General features: G+C 40.8%; 2 protein-coding genes across 6 annotated transcripts in view; both read right to left on the reverse strand.

Annotated features, from left to right (window-relative positions):
• The window catches only part of LOC101175434 (nuclear receptor coactivator 2), a 74,783-nt gene extending 67,731 nt beyond the window's left edge, over nucleotides 1–7,052 (reverse strand). For 3 of the 4 annotated variants that reach the window (XM_023964774.2, XM_023964775.2, XM_023964773.2), the window contains exon 1: nucleotides 6,875–7,052. The gene's annotated coding sequence lies outside the window, so the exon portion shown is untranslated. The remainder of the gene's footprint in view (nucleotides 1–6,874) is intronic. The other variant, XM_078934364.1, reaches the window with a different exon arrangement.
• Nucleotides 7,053–7,810: 758 nt separating this feature from the next.
• Nucleotides 7,811–15,598, reverse strand: lactb2 (lactamase, beta 2). Of its 2 annotated transcripts, XM_078934366.1 has the most exons (8): nucleotides 15,353–15,594; nucleotides 14,126–14,286; nucleotides 13,613–13,690; nucleotides 12,535–12,655; nucleotides 10,836–11,014; nucleotides 8,660–8,808; nucleotides 8,432–8,519; nucleotides 7,811–8,350 (listed from the first exon to the last, which is right to left on the reverse strand). In XM_078934366.1, the coding sequence occupies exons 1-8, from the start codon at nucleotides 15,472–15,474 to the stop codon at nucleotides 8,307–8,309; spliced, it is 942 nt and encodes a 313-aa protein (XP_078790492.1). In that variant the 5' UTR covers nucleotides 15,475–15,594; the 3' UTR covers nucleotides 7,811–8,306. The 2 variants fall into 2 exon arrangements, with proteins under 2 accessions (XP_078790492.1, XP_004078790.1); XM_004078742.5 differs by lacking the exon at nucleotides 13,613–13,690 and having other exon boundaries at nucleotides 15,353–15,598.
• Nucleotides 15,599–18,866: the final 3,268 nt, after the last annotated feature.

Genomic DNA, 18,866 nt, shown 5'->3' on the forward strand with positions numbered 1-18,866 from the left:
GGAGGATTCCCTCCTTCATGTGGGCACCTCTGTGGTTTCTTCGTTTTTCCGGAATCCGGTTTTTTAGGAGTTTTTCCTTACCGCAAAGGGGGGGTCTAAGGGCAGGGATGTCCAGTTTGGCTTAGTCAGTTTGTTAGTTCATTTTAGTATTTTCCCATTGAATTCTGTGTATTCATGATCCTTTTGAGTTTATGTTTCACTTTTTTCGAAGCCCATCGAGACGACTGTTGTTGTGAATTTGGGCTAAACAAATAAAATTGAATTGAAGTGCCCACTGTTTAAAGATTCACAAGATTTGCATCGCTTGGACATTTCACATCAAGCCTGTTCCAACTGTATGTTGTTGACATGGGCTAGTGAACAGTAGAAAAAGCAGAAAAAGCCCCTCTCTGCTGGTCTAGTGTGAACACCATTGGAATTCAAAAATGCGCATTTAGCGCGTTCTTGAACGTGCATCACATGTCCGATGTATCCGTAGCTTTAGTCCCAATCACCCATGCAGAGGTTGATCCATATGGGTGCTGTGATACTGAGTCCTCCCGGCATAGAGAGGAGCGGTCGCATCTTAAAGTGAGTGCAGGTGTGTCTTTCAGCTCCCTTAAGCCTCATGCGGCCAACTTAAGCGAGGTTATGAAAACAGAATGTACAAATGTTGCACGAGTCTTAGTCACATGCACCCAGTGGTTGAGTTGTATGGGTACTGCAGGTTTTGGGTTGCCCGAGACCATTGAGGATTGTAGGGGGGGGACGCAGGTATGCTCGTCTGGATGACACGAAAATGGAACATACCATTGTTGTGCATGTGGGAAGTGTATCTTCAAGTATTTGTAAGGCCAATGCAAGTTGCACACACTTATGACGTCCGACAGATGCTGTTGTAAGTTGTCCTTACGCCACACTCTAGATGCTAGTAAGGTTCAAGTACTGCGTCCCCTCCAGGCTGTGGTCTTACCCTCCAATTTAGAAATAAAAAGGCAACTTTTGAAGATTACAGTCTTAAACTACAATAAACAAAAGCAGACCCAATGTTTAAAAATGTACAACTCTGCTGGTTGGGGCTGCTGAAGGGGGACAGCAGTGATTATGGTGTTAGGCATAACCAGAGGCTTGAAGGGGAGTCATGACAGGGTTGTGTTTGTGTGTGTGTGCTGCTTAATTAGAGCACTTGGTCTCAGGAGGATCAGACGTGGAAGACAAGTGTCTGTGCTACGTGACAGAGAGCCAGGGGCAGTGTAAGGCTGATTAGCTGGTGCAAGCAAAAAAAAAAAAAAAAGGGCTAGACGTAAACAAACAAAGATATGTGAGGACGCTCACCCACACCTATAGCTTTAGCAAATCCCTGCAGAAAACAGAGTGCAGAACGAAAAAGTTAGGGCTTTTTTGTGTTGAACGCCTGATGGTTCCTAGGAGTAGAGTTAGCTGTTAAGTGTGTTTAGGCTTACAAGGTAAATCCAAAAATGGACTTTTCTCCTCTGGCTGATTTTAAAATGTAAAAACCAACACCTCACTCGCTAATCTGCAGAGCCGTAGACTTGTTTCGTGTGCGGGCATGCATCATACTTGGGCATCTTCGTTGCCGTAAGACCACAAAACCAGCAGGCACCAGGGAAGAAAAACACCATCATCCAAACACAGGTCACATCAACAGTTCATGTAGAGTGAACATTATGATGTCGCACACTTTTCTGCATTAGGTTTTTGTCCTTCTATTGAATGTGGCTGCACAGTGCACTTTTCTCTTTTCTCCATGTTATTACATAGACATTAAAGAAGTCAAGCACCCGTTTTAAAGCAGAAAACCTGCTAAAAGGCTAGCTTTCATCAGTGTAGTGTTACGTTAGGGATAGGCTACTCTGATTTACTGTAATAAAATATATGTCATTTACACAGTGAAAACAAACAGGTTCTCACCTTGATGAGACTTCCTGGAGGGGATTTTTTTTTACATACCTGTTTGATAATTAACTTTATTAATAACTTATCTTTAACCCTACATAACCATTCGTATCATCGCAGCAACCTGCGCCCACTACCCCTCCCTTTCTCCTCCTCCAACACACACGCCTCTTTCTCAAAGGCGGAAGCACCGATTCGCCAGTTTCAGGCCGTTCCATACTCTGTCATATAGTTCACGATAGCATAACTAAAGTGCATCAATTACTAATAGCAAGCACTGAATCGCCATCCTCAACTATCCAGGCAAGTACAGCTGCCCCCGAGTCTTAGTCTATCCTCTTGCTTAGTAGCGGCCCCACTGGACATGTCCGAATCTGCTAACCGTGCCCCATGCAAAGCACAGCCCGGTGTGTTGAGAAAGACACTCACATAAGTTAGCGGACAACCATATCTGTCCGTTTATTTTGAACACCCACACCACCAGACAAACAGCATTAATCTCACTTCTGCTCACAGCACCCTCACTTATGGTGAGCGACTTAACACAACCAAGATTCCCCACTTCCCATGAGTCTTAAAAGCTGTAGGCAGGGATAATCCCCAGATCGCCACAATATATTGATTTGCTATTTGGGCAGTGCTATTTTTGGAGCATTCCCTTCGGGCGCCACAAGGGATGCTCAGGGGCGCATGGGCGCCCGCGGGCACAGGGTTGGTGACCCCTGATAGAGGCCCTTTAAACTAACTTATTGAGGTAAAAACTTACCCATAACACTCAATGTATTAGAACGGATATATTATCTATATCTCATAAAAGAAAGATATAAAAAAAATGTGGATTTAATAAAGTAGTTTTCAAAACTTTTTGAAAAATCATTAAGATTTTTTTTTTAGCTTGTTAAAAATATTGTCACCCATATTTTTATTTTAAAAATTTAGACTTTAATCCTAAACATTATGTTCAAGTCTACTCTCGAAATGTTTGCAATTTTGAAACACCAGAAGCAATTTTTTTGTTGCCATCAAAAGTCCTTTTTTAAGATGCGGCTAAAACATGATGGGTATAAATTAATCAGTCTTAGCCCGAAGATAGGGCTGGGCGATATGGCCTAAAAATAAAATCTCAGATTTTTTTTTTTTTTTTTTTATTCGATTTCCCTTTTTTTCTTTTTCTTTTACCCCTACTTAACGAAAGCAATAAGTACAAACGGCAAACAACTTAAAGCAAATTTTGCTTTGATTTAATTGCAAGACAAATGTAACCCCCATTTCTGGGATGAAAAATGAATAAATGAACACACTCTTGGAATCAAAGTCCCAGCTGTGTTTTATGTCACACTTTGTAGTCTAGACAAAAAGGAGACAAACATTCACCTTGAGAATAGCACCATTTTCTAAAGGATTAACAATACAGCTCAAATCTGGGGTCTCAGGTTTTAATTAAATTAATAAACCCCGTCTTCTCCACGGTATATATGGGTACCATGTCTTTGGCTGTATGCAAAGCGACCGCTTCGGTGATTGTTCTCCACCGTTCCCCTTAGGGATGGATACCGAGCCCCGGTATTAAACAAGCAACATTCTTCAAGACCGCAGTATCCGTAAGATCTGACTTCAACGGTTCTGCTATCAGTACTGGAGAAGTCGCATTTTTTTTTGTGTCCCACAAGATATAAACTAGAGCTGTGACAGTGTGGGATTTTTGATCACAGAGGTGATGAAGAAGCAGGAGTCGCAGTCAACCGCCCCCCCCCATGCGGTTGACCTCTCCTGGCGGCTGCGTCACAAATGTATACAATTTATAGTTACAACGCAGTATTCTTTATTAACAAATAACATTAACAACTAACTAACTAATAAACTAACTATATAGGTGTTGTAGAAAGACTGTGTATGTGTGTCAGCGCGCTGCCTGTGTAAGAAGAAAAAGCACGTGCCGGCACGAGAGCGAGGGAGAGCGCGCACAAATGTTGCAGCATGGAGTCTTTTCCTCCACGCCTGTAGCAGTAAACCCATACCAGTTCCAAACAACAGAGGATTTTAGTCCTTTTTTGGGAACAAACTTCCCACTCTCACCGGTAGCCATCATGTTGTCGCTTGCTGTTTCGTGTGTGCTATGATGATGTTGTTTGTCGCTTGCCATACCGCCGTGTGAAACTAGCGCTACGGAAGCTCTGGGGAGCCAAAAATGCGCAATTACACAAAAACTTGATTTTTTTTTTTTTTTTTTTTTTTATCGATTTTTCGCCCAGGCCTACCTGAAACTATCAAGCTAAGCTTTTCACACAAAGGTCAAGACTTTTCCTGTGTGTGTCAAAATTGGTTCTAAAAAGTTGAAAAAAATGTTGGACATTTTTCAAAAGTAAAAAATATTTACTGCTGGAAAACTCCAGTATGTCTTCACTGTACCCCTTCCTGGCTGACAGAGAAACAGTTCACCGCTCAAAACAGCAGAAACATCTTAAACAAAAGAACTGGATGAATCTTTAACAATCTGGTGGAAAGAGTTACATTTCTCTTGGATGATTAAATGCTCATTTGTCCTAAAATGTAGCATTTCAGGACAATTATTCTGTTCATTCAAAACCTCAAATATAACAGACTGTTTTTCTATAGAAATAATAGAGGTCTCAAAGCCAGAAAATCTCAGTCGGCAGTCCGGCTGTAGGACAGACGTCTCGTGTCTCTGAGCTCAGAAAGCTTGGTTCTGGGCGGTGACAGCAGGTACCTGCAGCAGCTGCAGGGGCGTGACAGGCCGCAGACGCTCACAGGTTGTTACGTCTACTTGTCTGACAGTTACTTTGTCACCTGTGAGCGGCTGACAAAGCCACATTAACCAGGTGTTCCTGCACACCTTACTATAGTCAATTGCCCTAAAATAAAGATTTAAATTCATATCCTGATGCATAACTATGCAAAAATGCACGAATTAAAATAAAAAAATTAAAGGATTTGCTTGGCAAGAACCATGCTCTGCACACAACATACTATGAGGAACTGTCACTCAAGCTTCTACCCTTCCTCCTCCTCCTCCTCTTCCTCTTCTTCTCCAGGCTACCTCTGCCATTGGCCAGAGCACCATTAAAGGCTTTCACGTGGTTTGAACTCAAGCCACTAAGGATCCCTCACTGGGCAAGCTGCCAATCTCGTGTTAAGATCTTGCTCTTAAGTACATTCCTGCACTCTTGCAGCAACACTGTGGGCTGCTTTGGGCATTTAGTGATATTGTCCCCAAGCACACTGAGCTGATATATTTAACTAAATTACAACCCTGGTGGTGAGGACGGGGTTTGTTTACTATTTTAATTGTTCCAAAACCTAAAAAAACAAAAATAATTATAAAAAAGCATGCACTATAGCCACTAAACGATATATTTACACGACTCCATTGTCCGATACAGAAGTGTAGAACTGAGGCGCTGGATGTTGCAATCATTTGCAAAGTTCACTATGGGGTGCAGAGAAGAGCAAACAGGGCGAAACAGCAAAGGCAGAAATCCTGAATCCAGCCAGCAAAGATAACACAGCGGGGTCAGATGGCACCTGTCACGTAGGCAAACTGACAGGTTTTCTTGTATTAGCATACCAGCACAACAGCAAATAAAGAGACATTCTTGGTCCTGCGCTGACAAAAGCCAACTTCAGAGTTGAATGATCGAGCTTGCAGAGCACACGGTTCCAGTTCTGCAGCTCCTGTCATGACTGCAGCATTTATGCAGCAGGATACACTTCAGAGATCTGTTTAATACACACGGCAAGATAATGTGTTGTTATAGGCCAGGGAAATGCAGAAATGATACTTTGGGGTAAAAAAGATGCATGTGTTGCAGAATATTGCCTGCAGAGAGCATGCATTCTGAAATTTAAGCCAGCAGCCACAAGAACACAAGATGCATATGTTGGGTGTAAACTGTTTTTTTTTTCCTTCAGAGTTCAAATTGGGCCATTTCCTGCAGACCACTGTGCAGATTTTGGACTACTTTCCATAAAAGAAAGCCAAATTCTCTATTTTATGTTTTTTTTTTTCCAAACCTGATCAGAAATAAAAACAAAACAATAAAGCTCCTCTACAATGCAGGGTCAATAATGTCTTCTAGTGACTTCTAACAATCAAAACACTCCACAACCGGAAGTGAACTGACATACTTTTCAAAATGTATAAAGAAAAAAAAAATTCAGCCACTGTTGTTGAACATAAATTTATCAAAAAGATTTGTGAATTTCGGAAAAAGAAGAAAAAATGAGTTGGTTTTCAGCAGCACTTCGTTTAGTTAACGTTTAAAAAGTAGTCTCCTGAATCAATAATTACAGTAAATTTCTATGTATAATTCTGTATTACATAATCGATTACCTAAATATAATAACTAATTGTATCGAAAAACAAATTACCTATTAATTTTGAGGCCACACCGACACCTCTAACGAAAAAATCCGTGCGTTTTACGCCATGTAGCACCTTTTGATTTGAAACTTCTAACCGGAAATGGTACTTTATGCCCCACAGCTTGTCTTGTAAGGTGTTTAAGGAAGTCCGAGCTGCGATGACCGATGACTAAAAATCCTACCTCTGACCTAATAAACAATAAAACGATCAAAAATATATATGTATATTGTAGCGATCATTTTGTATTAAAAATACAAAGGAAACGGCAACGTGTGTGCCTTCTGTGAAGGTGCAAGTAGACCCCCCCCCTCCTCCTCCAGTTGTCACTACTTTCGATCGGGAGCGTTATTTCCTGTACAGCAGTGAAGCCCCCCCGTGTTTTATCGCGCCGCACAATTGTTTTTACGACGGCAAAATAACAATCACAAAAGTACGGAGCAAACACAACAAAACAACAACAACTAAAAAGTGGCTGACAACCTTTAAGACGACCGATATATCTTTTTTTTTTGTTGGGGGGCTGGACTGGCGGAGCAGTAAGGGGCGGAAGGGGGGGGGGGGGGGGTGTCGCGCGGAGAATGACAGGAAACTTACCTGCCGGGGAGTTGAGCGGCCATGAGCGGCGCGAGGCGCGGGACGCGGTCGGTCATCAAGGGAACGCAGCAGGAACGTCCGGAGCTGGAGCCGCCATGTTCGTGTGGCTCAGAGGTTCCTCGGCTGTTTATCTTTGCCAGTAGACCCCCCCCCTCCTCCTCCTCTTCCCCCTCCACCCTCCCCTCATCTCATTACCGCAGAGCTGCCCGTCTCCACCTCCGCGTGCAGCTTCCCAAACCATCCTCCTCTTTAAAAAACTATTTAGAAATGTTTCATTCCACAATAGAAGTACGTAGTGAAAAACTTCTACATATATATGTTTGTTCATTGTATTTTGGGGCATAGTTTTACCAAATAAAACTATTCATACTTTTATTTTGACAAGATATTACCTTCTTATCGCGATTTTTGCGTGGGAAATGTATTACACGTACCCTCCCATTTGGACCTTCTAAGACGCTGTTAAATGCTAATTTAAATGTAGTTCGGGGGGGGCTAAAACTTTTTTTTACATGAAATCTTTCCTAAATGAAAAGTTCCAAAGTCCTTTGATATCATGTGTGACTTCTTTGAAGCCCCCAACACATTTTTTGAATGACAAAATTTGACCTTTCTTTCCCATTTAAACTTTTTAAACTGTGTGTCGCACAAATGTAACTGTAGTTCACAAAAAAACATCACATTAAAATCTTTAAATTAAATCCTACATCCAAAGTTCCAAAGTCCTCTGATGTCACGTGAGGCTTAAGAACGATAAAGTCCCCATAAAGCAGCTTGAATCATGAGGGATTCAGCGTGAAAACACAAATCAAAGTTCACACAAAGCATCTGACATCTCCTTATGGCAACCTGCTTTCATTTTGATGTCTTTAGGCTTAAATCCAGAAATGAATATTTGAAAACAACTGTTCGTGGCAGGAAACAAGTGACAACATATTGATGTGAAACAAAACATTTATCTTCACCAGTCTCTAGAAAAAAAAGACATTTTTTTTCTTTCTGTTACATTTTATCATCACAAATCAAATAGTTTGCAAATGCTACCCTCTAGTGGCATCGACCGAGTACTACACCTGCAGGTCTAGGTTTTGCAAAGAGGAAATAAATGTCTGCTTGAAACAATCAATACATTATCCATGTGAATGCATATATTAGACACGAATAAACACATTTTTGTCATATTATTGGAAGAAAATGACATTGATCTTTTGCTCCAGTAGATAAATTGTCATGTAGTAAATCCAGGGGTGCTTAGTTGGAGTTGGGGGTCACATTTCATTGCAGGGAAAGCAAAATTCTGTTGACCTTTAAACATTCAAAGGTTGTCGGGTTGTTGTTTTTTTTAAACACACTTATCAATAAACAAGATCTATGATGCCATAAACAGCTTTAAGGTGATTTTTTGACTTCAGTCCATGTCGTCCGTGGAGGTTTAGAGGTTACTCTTCCATCTGGTGTCTTTGGTGGAGTCACTCACTGAGAGAACAAGTTTACATGTTAAAAAGGAAAAATGGGGAGATTAGTTCTGAAAAAGATGATTTTAAAAAAGTGACATACCCACTGTGATTTTTCCCTCCTTCTCCAGTTTTGTCAGGTGATGAACCAGGTTGATGTTAGCCGCCTGATGCAGGTGCTCAGGTGTGTCCTGCAGGCGAGGCAGCAGACAGGTTTTTCAGTCATTAACAGGGGAGGAGCTTCAACAGCCACAGAGTTATTTCATTTGGCTTTCTGCAGCCCGTCTCATCACGGTGATGCTGTGAAAGCAATACAGGCTTTTCTCCAGACCCTATAAACGATCCTGACGAGCTCCATGGAGGAGAACGGCTTCCCTGCTCCGTCCCTGATGGCAGCCAGGATCTGTTGTTCCCTTTGGTCTCGGTGGCTGATGTAGTGTTGGATCTTGGAGCCAGCATCCTGAACCACGGGGCCGTGACCTGCAGGGAAAACCAGAACGCTTTACATCTTTGGGTGGAATCAAATGATGCCCATTAGTTTGGTCCAGAATTATAGTTTTATTTAAATACAATTTTTATAAACATTAGCGGCCAAAACAAGTGTATACACATGGAACTGCTTTTTATTGGGTGGACTTTTATGTTAGTTAGATCCACCTTAAGGGACGACGAAAATGCTGTGCAGATGATGGGCAATGTGATGCACACACACAAACTACACTCTGTCTGATTTCCTCATTTCTAACAGGCAAGCAGACTTGAAGTGTTCACAGCAACCCGTTGCCTGCAGTGTGACCACAGGAAAAATGTGCATGAACATTTTTGCACTACGGGCCTACCAGCGTTCGAAATAAGCGGTTATCCTCATGTACGAGACAACCAGATTTCACGGAGGACAACCAAAAATGAACCTGATGGTTGTCCGTGTGACAACAAGGCTTTTATTTAACATTTTGGTATTTTTTGACTATTTTTCAAGTTTCAAGGGTTAGTTTTTGGCAACCTCTGAATTGAGACGTATGCAGCAACTTCTTTCCACTGACAAACGAAGTGCGTGCATGCCAACGAATCCTTTCTGTTTCTACATGTGCACTTTTCAACAAAGAAATAAATGTGTTGAACAACAGTACCTGGCGCGACCGCTAGATGTCTCCAAAAACACGTTCAAAAAACACTAACTTTCACTCATAACAGTGTTGACTGACATGAGCCGAAAAAAAACTTTTTCCATGGGATTGTTATGATATTCTACATTTGTACAACAGTTTTTGTATTTTATATTCTTTAAGCAACAATTATCAAAACCAAAGAAAAAAAATAACCAATATATTTAAATCTGTGCAAAGATACTAGTTATTAAGACATTAGTTTCAAGTTTTTGGCAACACTTTGTGTAACCAGATGCTTCAATATTTACTAAAATGTTGTTTTTTTTTTATATTTAAAGAGTTTTTTAAATGTCCATAATAAGAGGCAGTTGATAGATGTGTAGAAGAAATAAATATGTAAAAACTGACATCTGAGTAGGTTTCGTTGCTGTTGAATATTGGTATGGAAGGACAACCAAAAACTGGGGAGGACAACCAAATATTACTTGCCAGAACCATTTTTTCCCCCCTTATTTCTAACGCTGCTTACCAAGCGTTTGCGACCTTAATATTTCCTGGGAGCCTCCTGTGTGCTCTGTTTGGGTTTTTCCTCCACAAGCAGCTCATTTCTGTCCGTAAGGGTAGTTGTGACGAACGCTTAACAATCAACCAGTTCTTATAGATGGAGAGAATCTGGGTGGAAACATGTCATGGGATTCTTTACACAACTAATTGTTGCTATACTGCAAGGGCAAAAGCTCTGTTGTTGGAGGCAACATCGATGCTAATCACACTGGACAAGAAAGAAGAGGTGGATCTTCTGTTGAATGGTTTTTGTCTGGGGTTACTTGGTTGATCGAAGCTCAGCTAAAACAGAAATTTCCCCCTGTGATAAATAAAGTCTTCTGAATCTGAATGGCTAATTGCTTGTAAAAAAGGCAATCACAAGGAGTTGGCTAAATTGCCTCCCCCATCAGTTGCAGTAAACTGTAGAGAAAATCCCTCATATGTAAAATGCACTTCATCTCTTCAAATTAAAAGACATCTTAAAAAAAGAAAAAAAGAAAAAAAACTGGCATAATGGTTCTGCTGACAGCTCTGGTTTTCTGCAGCAGCAAGAAATCTAGAACTTTGACCTTTTAAACTCGAATCGGTTCTTCCTTTAGTGAATCTACAGAAGAAAACAACACTACTAAACATTATTTGCAGCTTCTGACCACAGCTACAGGAGTTGTGGGACTTCCCACAGACCATCCTTTAGAACAGGAGGGACAAACTTCCAGTCGCAGTCTAAGTTTTCTAGACATCCTCATTCCTAGTCACCAGAAGCTGCTGTGAAAGAAGCAGGACAGCAGCTCAAGGAGGTGTGGAGACGTCCGCTCTTCTGAAGCTGAAGCTCCCTGCAGAAGCAAAACTCACCGGGGTAGATGAGGTTAGCGCTGGAGTCCAGCAGGATCTTCAGTGACTTCATGTAGTCGTGGAGATCCTCAAACACCGCCGTGCCCTCACCCAGGATGCAGTCTCCAGAGAAGATGGCTCGCTCCTCCTCCAGCAGCAGAGCCATGTGGTCATCCGTGTGGCCAGGCGTGAACAGAACTCTGTGGGAAGACAACGTTTCAGATTTAGCCTCTGAGTGGATAGCTGAGCAGCTAAAGGGCACAAACATCAACCAATCAACCAATCAATTTGTAATGGTTGCCACTACAAATCAGTTTCTGACCATGACCTGAAACTTGAAAAACGTGTGTATTTATTTCACAGGTTTTGTTTCAATGAACTTTTGAGGTCATGTGTTGTATTTGTCGTCACCCCATTGGTTGAACAGGACCAGCAGCCAGGTGGCAGCCAGGTGGCAGCCAGGTGGCAGCCAGGTGGCAGCCAGGTGACAGCCAGGTGACAGCCAGGTGACAGCCAGGTGACACACCTTTTTTTTTTAAGGAGACGCTGGAGCATTGTAAGGGGGGGAACGCACAGCTGACGGCCGACCATGAGCACGGAGGAGCAAGCAATCTCTCATATGGATCATGTTTCCTAGCTCGGATAATTTTCCCCATAATGTTCAAGGGAGTATATTATCGCACAGAGCTCGGATCGTCCAACACGAGGAGCTTCATTGACGGCTGGAAGGCGTTCCAGCGAGTGAGGCGGAGCGGCCTCCCACCAAAGGCGTGAGACTGTCAAACCTCATATTCCTCTAGAACATTTTCTTTTTTTGTTTTTGTTAGGAAGACTGCAGGATTTGGGTTTGAACTGTGGAGTTTGTATATTTTGGGAAATCAGGTTTTTGTTGTTTGAGTGTTGGGCCAAGTGTTTAATCCATGTACGTTTATAATGTGTCTGGCTCACACAATACAAGGCTGCACAAACAAACGGTTACATGAGTTTTCTTCTTCTTGTTAACGTTACGCAGATTGTCTTGATATTTAATGCCCCGGCCAAATTAACAAGCTGACACACTAAATCCTGAGTGAAAAGAAGAGTTTTTAAAAGTGTCTTAAAATGACTGATGGTTCTGGCAGACCTCACAGAAAAGGGGAGAACCTTCCAGAGTTTAGGAGCTGCAACTCCAATAATGACTAAATCAAATCAAATCAAAATTTATTTATAAAGCACTTTTACAACAACACATGTCACTCAAAGTGTTGTGCATAAAATACAATAACATTTAAAAACAAGATGACAAGACAAACAGTGCCGACAACACCCCCCCCCCCCCCCAAACACACACACACAGACACACACACACATACGCACACCATGATAAAAAAAGAGTGATAAAATGATGGAATGTAGAGACCTGGCTTCTTCCTGAAGTGGGGCAACGATATTTTGGGGACATGTCCACATCAGTGACCCCCCCACGCAAGTTCACGGAGTACACTACCACAGGACCCCCCAGATCCGATCAAAAGAGTCAGACCCGGGAGATGCCATTGCAGTGACCCCGTTCACTGAGAAGGGGTCAGTCACCGATGTGGAGGATCCCTCAGAGGAAAAAAAAAAAGAGCTAATTTTTCCTTCATTACTTTTGATCCTACTTGTTATCTCTGCATATGTATCTGTGTACACAGCACTGTTCTGCACACAAACATGCTAATGTTTGGATACGTGAACTCACTTCAGAGTGGCTCCTTCCGTGTGGATGACATCTCCATCCTTCAGGTAGGTGTAGCTCTTGTTTCCAGCAATCTCGGGGATTCGGGTGGAGCGTGGAAGTTTGCTGACTCGGATCTCAGGTCCTGCAGTCAGAAGAAGCACAAAGACATGTCTCTCTTGTCATAAAGTGGACATGTTTATTGCAATTGCAGTTTCAGATGCTCCCTCATGGTGGAGGTTGTAAAACCACTGTGCAGCAGTGGTCCCCAACCCTCAGGCTGTGAACTGGTACCAGTCCGTGGGACAGTTTGTACTGCAGAAGAAAAAAAAAACACACACAACCTACATTTTTTTCTTTTTTTATTTATGATCTGATTCTGAAAAAATGTGGAAAACTACTGAATTCTCTTAACCACATCCAATCAACCAATCAAGTGGCTCCGTCACACGTCCACTACTTTCTTAAACTGCTAAACTGAAACCCCTAAGCTAGCAAAGCTAACAGAAAACAAATGTATTTGGAAGGTTTCTCTTCACAGAAAAGAGCCAGTGAGGAAACTGAAGAGCCTTCCATTTCAAAATAAAAGAAACCTTCATTTAACAGCCAAAAACCAGGAGTCTTTACTCCAAATATGAATGTATTTCATCAACGGTTCCCATGTGCCATAATCATTTATAACATTCAGAAACCAGCTGTCTAATGTTACAGAGATGCTGCTGTTCCCATTTGTATTATTTAAATGAGAAAACACTAGTTTCAGTGACATTTTGGACGAGGCTGAAGTGATTTTTTTAGCTTCCACTTTGACAGTTAAGAGTTAATGGAAAATTTTTATGGTTTCAATATAAAAAAGTTTAAACCAGTTGTAGATATTTTACAGAGGGTGAAGATAAACTATACTCTCTTACGGAGCCGAACCCAGCCACTAGGCAAAAGCTGCACCCTGAGCAGGTCGCCAGTCTGTGGCAGGGCCACAATCACGCAGCCCATGCACACATATAGGGACAATTCAGCCATCAATTCACCAACAAAGCATGTTTTTGAGGAAAGCCACACATGCGCGGGGAGAACATGCAAACTCCCCACAAAGAGGACCCACCTGGGACTTGAACCTTCTTGCTGTGAGGCATGGGCGCCATCCACTGCACCACCGTGGAGCCCAACTTGCACAGAGCAGTTTGTGAAAATATTGTCTGACATTAAAACGGACTGTGGCCTGGAGACCACAGGATTATGGGATGGTTGGAGTGATGACATAAAGTATTAGCTAGTTAAAAAAAGTGAAAATGACACAAACAAGAGCAAAATAAAAGTGCTCAATGAGCCATCAGTTTGTTTTGCATTAAAAACTGTTGTTTTTTTATTATATATGATTAAAAAACACACCTATTTATCTTCTAAATAGGTCTGAATGCACGTGTACACAGGTTTGTGGATGTATGGACTTGCATGTTGGTTTAATTTGGCACGAAAATCTGATTTGATCTCATGAAAGAAAGAGTTAAGTTTCTTTCTGCTTCCCATCATTCATTTGTATTTTTTCCCGACGTTGATCGATAAAAAGTTCTTAATAGAAGTTCCGAGTGTGACGACATGTGAAGGAGGATCTCACCCGTGATGTCTCTGCAGATGTCCTCTACTCCTCCAGTGTGGTCGTGATGCCAGTGCGTGACGAGGATCTCCTGGATGCCGGTGCTGAACTCCCCCAGAGCTTTTGTTAGGTTCTTGATGTATTCAGGTACCGAGGGCTCTCCGGCATCGATGAGCACACGCCTGAAAGAGAGCAGCAAGCCTCCAGGACCTCAAAGTTTTCTAAAATTCTAGTTTTATTGAGAATGAAGCAGTAACGGTTCGTCCTGATGCAGCACTTTGGAAAATTAAAGACAGAATCACAAGCTGGATCATTTTCTTGTACTTATATGAAATATAAACCTAAAACTTGACTGAACTAAAAAAAAAAAAAAAAAAAGATTTATCGTAACTGAAGCAAATAATTAAGATAGATCAAAGTAAAATAGTTTATCTCTACAACATCCATATGTGGTCTTATCACCCTTTCACGGTGGAAAAAGTATTATCTGAGCTTCTTCATCCACTAAATCATCTTCAAATGGACACGCCATGCTGCTTCACCTCTCTGAAAACAAACTAACCTTCAACTAAACCTGCTCCAGACCAGGTTATGTTCAGAGCATGAGTTGCTATGGCAACTTGACATATCCTGAAACATGTTTTTGGAACCGAAAGCTGCGGTTATCCACTTCCTTAGCCTCAAACTTACCGTGAGACTCACATAACCTGCTTTCTGGAGTACCCCCTGGAGAGCCAAATAAGGAGGACTCAGTTTTGTTTGTATTCGTTTTAAAGACTGTGAATTTCTTTTATGCAATACACCAAACACTTTTCAAGGGAATGTCCCAAAAACATCAATCATCAAACAAACGAACACACATTAAATCTAACCAAAACATTTTCTTACTGTGCTTTTTTTATTTTTATTTAAACCTTTGATCAGATTCTGGTTAAATTGTATGTTTTTGTTTTAGTCTTTGACGATCTCTTGTGGGGTTTTGCTTCTGTCTTTTTATTATCTTTTTTTCTTTTTAATACAATAGTTTATCTGCACATATCCAGCACGGAACCATAGTTATTCATTAATCAAGTCCCTTTTTTTCAAGAAGCATTTGATTTACCCATTAAACCTGCTTTTTTCGTTGGTTTTAAAGTTTTTCTTTTTTTAAGATGCTGCTTCGACGAGACTATTCCACGTTAGAATATTATAACTATTCAAGTAAAGTTCCCTCTGAGTTCTGTCAAAGGTCAACATTATTGTGGTCACCTTTTTCCTGTGCCGACCAGGTAAGTGTTGGTTCCCTGCAGAGTCATCGGTCCCGGGTTGCAGCCTAAAACCCTGATGACTCTGGAGGACAGCTGCTCTATCCGAGGCAGAACGGCGCTCATGGCTCCGGAGTGCGACTGACAGCTGCAAACAAACTGATTCCAGTGCTAAAGTTCACGAAAACATCTTAAATGTGACTTAAGAGCACGGCGACGGAAACGACAAGAACAGTGGGCGCACACTTCCTGTCAGAGCCACAACAAATTTCAAAATAAAAGCGCATAATAATAATATTAATAATAATAATGATGATAATAATAATTATTATTATTATTATTATTTTTATTATTATTATTATTACATGGTTGGTTAAGGTCAGGACTGTCACGCGTGAAATCAGGGGCTCGATTCCCAGGGTGCACAATGAGCCTCATCCATTGTGGGTCCTTGGGCAAGACCCCTGCACTTGTCCCTAACTCTGTAGGTACAAACCACCAATCTAATTTGCAGTGGTGGCCCCTGGAATAAGGTGTACATCATTATTATTATTATGTGCAACTTAAAAACAGTCAAATTAGAATACTTTAATTATTCTTTTAAAGCATACATTTGATTTTTTTAATAATGCAGCTGGGATCTGCATCATTTGAGTTTAGTTTCTTCGACATTGATTTTTATTTCATTTAAATAGGACTTTTAAGACATGTTTTTCACTACATAAAGCTAAGAGCTTGTCTGTCCTAACATCAACATTCAACACTATTCAAAAAATGTATTCTGATGGTTTGAAAAATATGTAACCTCAAAGCTAGAAATGGCTATACCATACTTTCTCTGTCTTTGCTTTTAATGTGTTTTACGGGCAAACACTGACCAAAAAATAGATAAAAATACAGTGAAAAAATGTGCACAGAACAAAGGAACTCAAGATGGAGCCATCATGCAGCGAGTCAACTGAAGCTGAAAGCTTTATAATGAATTATGGTATTAGAGTAGGAAATACAAACACCACTAATCCTGTTTTTGCTGCCTATAAAAGTCTTATTGTACTCAAAACGGAGGAAACATAAATTTGTTTCTTTAGTAAAACACACCAGCACAGGTACTTTGTACTATTTTTGATTTTACAAGTGTTTAGTTGGCAAGCAAATATAAAGTTTAAATAGTATCCTTGAAATATTGGAGCTAGGATGTTCAAAGTTTTAATCCTTATATTTATGGGTAATTCTGAACATGGACACCCTAAAACAGTGTGCACTTTCTTTGCGTTTGCTGTCAACAGCTACTGCTCTGTTCACAAAACCATTTAGCTTGAAAGAGGAAAAAAAAATTACAAAAACAGGATTCTTAGATACCTTTTTCATTTTTTCATTTTTAAGATGAATATTTTAAACATGCATTTAAATTTGGACAAAACTGTCTTGAGGATATAATAGATTCTTCAACAGAGCTTACTTGTGTTTTAAACGCAGATATGCAGTTATGATGTAACCTAGGAAAGAGCTGGTGAGGGGAGGAGGATCTTCAATAAACGTATTACCTGCATGTCATGAAAGGATTTCTGATTGGCAAAAATGCTCTGATCCTTTTTTTTCTTCCCTTAGTTTAACATGACTGCAGAAAAGACAGAACTGTTGCTATAAAATGACTTGTAAAAATAACCAGGAAAAATGTTTTCTTGGAAGCAAAGAAAAGTCAACCGAAGACTTATTTAGACTAGAACAGTGTACCCATTTATACCGTATTAACAATTAAACAAGTAAAACAGATTATGAGCTTTTCATTAACAAAATGTACATGGTTGGATGTTGCTCCTGCTTTTTTTGACCATGGTGCAGAGGTACAACAGGTTCTGAATTATTTTACAAATATATAGTTCTATGATTTTTCTAAATATTCAACGCGAGTGACAGTCAGCATCATTTTCAAGTCACTAACCATCAGAGTATATATTAAATGTTATTGAACTAACCTAAAGATAACTTTTTTTTTTCAAAAATAAAAATATTCAAAAACAAATCCCCAATAATACTCACAACAGAGTTCTGCAACTATTCAAAGATTCTGAAGAACTGAAAATGGTCACTTGTTGAATTTGCTGCATTAGGAGGTGATATTTATTGTAATCAAAAACTGTTCCAATCAAAACCATCTTAATAGGTCAAGTTACATTTGAACATAGGAAGCCTTATTTTGTAGCATAACAGCATCACAATTCCTGCCAACACTGAACTTGGGAGTTTTTGAAGAGATTCTGCTTGAATTTCCTTCCAGGATGTCAGAATAGCCTCCCAGAGCAACTGTTTGGATGTGAGCTTCCTCCCATCCTAATGGATATTTTGCTTGGGGGGGAGTTAGGGTTAGGGGTTACACCATCAGTTTATCTCATTTTATGCCCAAAGCAGCCAATACTGCAGAGGTACTCCTTGCAGCATGCGATGCTGCATTGTCACATATGACAACGATTTTGTTACAGACAGCAAAGTTCTTCTTTTCGTTTCAAAGGAAGAATGTGGTCAGTCAGAAACTCCACCTACTCTTCAGAGGTCATTTTCACACGTTCAGGGACCCTAAAGGGACCGACCAGCTCTCTCCCCATGAGCCCAAAACATGACTCTGCCACCTACTTGCTGACATCGCAGCCTTGTTTGGGACATGGTGGCCACCCACTACTACATCCATCCGGACCATTCAGGGTTGCATGGCACTCATCAGTGAACAAGACTGATTGAAATTTCCTCTTCATGTACTGTATGTCTGGGCCCACTGCAGCCATTTCTGCTTTGTGGGGTTGGGGGGGTGGCCATCCTCTGAAGGGTCCTCCTCCTTGATGTTTCTGGGACTCCAGAAACACCAGCAGCTTCAAATATGTGCCAAAAAAATCTCTTAATAGTACGATGACCACGCCTACATTTTCATAATACATCCAAAGTTTTCATACCTTGTCCAAGACATTTCACTATTTCACTTATTTCAGCAGCAGAGAGATCCTTGTTCTTTCCCGTATTGCTTGAAATATTTTGATTTTCTTGATATTGTGGAACGTCTTTCTTTAGTAGTTTTTCCTTTAATTAAAGTCACTTGACAAGCTAATTATCTGTGTCTGAGATCGATGTCAGTGATCCAAAGAGCCCCGAAACACTATGTCATCCATGAGTTTAATTATAAAACACAGAATTTAAAAATACAAATAATAATTTTGTAATGCGCTAAATGTCGTCTCTGTTCACATGATAGTAATGGTTTAGATTTATTTGCACTTTTCCAGACGCTCAAAGTGCTTACAATGTCTCCATTATTCATTCACTCCTTATTTATAATTGGTGATGCTTCTGTTGTAGCCACAGCTGCCCTGGGGCAGACAGACAGAGGTATGAACCTGACCATCACCGGGACATTCACATGCCTTCACACACCAGTGGAGCCACTCTGGAGGCAGGGAAGGTGAAGTGTCTTGCCCGAGGACACAACGACAGTTGACTGGGGGGAGCGAGGATCAAACCGCCGACCCTTC

Source organism: Oryzias latipes, chromosome 17, assembly GCF_053564925.1.
Source record: "Oryzias latipes strain Hd-rR chromosome 17, Olatipes_Hd-rR_3.1".
In the NCBI taxonomy this organism is placed as follows: domain Eukaryota; kingdom Metazoa; phylum Chordata; class Actinopteri; order Beloniformes; family Adrianichthyidae; genus Oryzias; species Oryzias latipes.

Bases quoted from the DNA above. Each gene is read 5' to 3' on its own strand.
- lactb2 (XM_078934366.1), bottom strand. From the start codon at position 15,474: ATGAGCGCCGTTCTGCCTCGGATAGAGCAGCTGTCCTCCAGAGTCATC. The intron at 14,287-15,352 runs GTGACCACAATA...GCTCTCTTTCAG, and splicing joins CTGGTCGGCACAGGAAAAAG to GCGTGTGCTCATCGATGCCG. The intron at 8,351-8,431 runs GTATGTCACTTT...TTGTTCTCTCAG, and splicing joins GGAGGGAAAAATCACAGTGG to TGAGTGACTCCACCAAAGAC.